The sequence below is a fragment of the Apteryx rowi genome, unplaced genomic scaffold (genome assembly GCF_003343035.1).
Source record: "Apteryx rowi isolate R43461 unplaced genomic scaffold, aptRow1 scaffold_168, whole genome shotgun sequence".
NCBI classification, from domain to species: Eukaryota; Metazoa; Chordata; class Aves; order Apterygiformes; family Apterygidae; genus Apteryx; species Apteryx rowi.
In genome coordinates this window covers 649486-651752 of record NW_020447952.1, presented here as the reverse complement: position 1 = coordinate 651752, position 2267 = coordinate 649486, and the positions used below count along the sequence as shown (strand labels likewise).

Sequence of the window (2267 nt, the reverse complement as noted above, 5' to 3'; positions counted from 1 at the left end):
CCAGGGCCACGCGCATCTCGCTGCAGGTGCTGCTGATGGCCGCAGGCAGTGAACAGCGAGGCTGCTCTGCTCGCCCTTGGGCCATGCGTGGCAGCCCCGCACTGCTGCAGCCATGCACCGTGGCCGTGCACAGCACACAGCCCCGCACAGCGGGTATGAGGAGTGCACCGGTGGTGGGGGCGAGGAGCTCGCACCCCGGGAGCAGGATGGTCCCCGGAGCGGCACCGGAGGCTCCAGCGCTGTCTGCGCCGGTGGCACTGCCGCGGCCGGGGGCCGGTGTGCTGCAGCGTGCCCGGCTGTTTCAAGGACGTGAGCGCACCTACGAGCGGGCACGGCRCCAGGCGATCCATCACGCCGCTCCGCCAGCGCAGCAGCCGGCACGGTCCCACGCCGACGTGTCGCCTGAGGCTGCGTCCCGGCCCCGCTGCTCCCCACGCGCCAGCTCCTTGCACCTCCTCGGCTGGGAGCCGGCACAGCCGGCCACGCTCCTGGCCACCAGCACCGCGATTTCCGCYGTGCCGCCGGAGCATGTCATGCCACAGCATGACAAAATGCCGTTCCGATCCCGGCGGTAATTGAGCCTCCCCGGTGCGGGGCAGCGCAGGGCAGCCGGCTTTGCCTGGTGGTATTTACCGCGCCAGGCTCACCCGCACCYGGCTGCCTTTGCACCCCGCAGCCGTTACCTGCAGGGCTGCTTTGCCCTCCCGGCTACTGCTGTGCCCCCAGAAGGGGCAAAAAAAGGGCAAAACAGGGCAAAAAAGGGCATTTGCACCTCTCCGCAGCAATGCCCAGGCCATGCAGCATGGCACCTCCATCCCCGCGGATGCTCCAGGACCTTGCTGGGCAGGGGGACACAGAGAAAGCTCCCGAGCGTCGGCAGGTCCCGGCACAGAGCCAACGCAGCTCACCCTGCGATGGGCCCGGGACCTGCGCTGTGTGCTCAGCGCCGCCTCCGGTCCCAGGCCTGGGCTGGGCATCAGCCCCGTGCTTTCCCCGAGGATGCGCTCCCGAGAAGCGCCTGGTGCCACCTGCATCCGTCACTCCAGCACGGCCGGCCGGCTCCGCAAAGCCCCGTGCTGCTGCGCCGACAGCTGAGCGGAGCAGGCGGGCAGAGCCCCGCTAGCCGGCTGCAGCAGCCCCGGGGCGAGCGGGATGCCAGCTCCCGGCCTCCCGCCATGCTGAGGCCACGCAGTACTCGTTGCACTGCTGGGCTCTCYGCCAGCCCAGCAGTGGGGCTGCACGAGCTCCCCGGCACGGCGGGCCGTGCAGGCACCGGGCTCAGCGGGACGGCATGCTGCTGGCGATGCAGCACGACCCCGGCAAAGCCGGAGCATCGCGGCGATGGGAGCCGGAGCAGTGCCCGGGGGTGGCCCTGTTATCCCGGCCCTGTTATCCCGGCTCCGTTATGGGCAGGGACCCAGCACTCGCCTTCCTGCCTGGCAGAGCCGGATCCGGGCATTGCACGGTGTGTGGTGCCCTCCAGTGGAGCGGGATCCCGGCGACACCGCAGCGCGGCACCGCCGCAGCCCCCGCGCCGCGCTCGTGCACTGCTGCCCGGCGCCACCGGCTTGCACCAGACCTGCGCCGGCCGCTGCACCCTGCCGGCAACGCGCCAGGGCCGGGGCCATGCCGGGCGCTGCACGGTGCGGCCCTGCGCGGCTCGGAGGCACGGCGTGCCCCGGCCCCGGCGGCCCTCAGCCTGCTCCAGGTGGGCGCTGGGCTTCGCCACGCTGGAGCCATGGCCTGGCAAGGCATGGCACGGCATGGCATAACATGGCACGGCACAGCATGACACAGCATGGCAAGGCAAGGCATGGCATGGCATGGCATGGCACAGCATGACACAGCACGGCATGACATGGCATGGCACAGCACAGCACTGCATGGCACAGCATGGCATGGTACAGCATGACATGGTATAGCACAGCATGGCATGGTATGGCACAGCACAGCATGGCACAGCACAGCATGGCACAGCATGGCACGGCATGGCACGGGCATGCACCCCATGCAGGGAGCCGGCTCCTGCCTCCCTCCGGTGCCCGGCCCGCGGTGACAAGCCCAAATGAGCCGCGGACACGGGGGCTGCAGATCAGCCTTTATTCCTAAATAAATAGTCGTACAAATCCTGTGCAAAAACGTGTGGCGAGCACCGCCGGGCTCCACGCGGTGCTGGGGGGCGGCATCGCTGCCTGCCCGCCTGCCTGCGGCCGCGGCACCCGGTCCCGGCACGGCGCGGGGGGCTGCGCTCGGCCGGGGGAGCGGAG

General features: G+C 70.4%; 1 protein-coding gene across 1 annotated transcript in view; it reads right to left on the bottom strand.

Annotated features, from left to right (window-relative positions):
- Positions 1-629: 629 nt before the first annotated feature.
- Positions 630-2267, bottom strand: part of TRPV4 (transient receptor potential cation channel subfamily V member 4) — a 9125-nt gene continuing 7487 nt past the window's right edge. Inside the window, exon 12 of the mRNA XM_026060274.1 lies at positions 630-714. Coding sequence (XP_025916059.1) covers positions 630-714 — 85 coding nt within the window. The remainder of the gene's footprint in view (positions 715-2267) is intronic.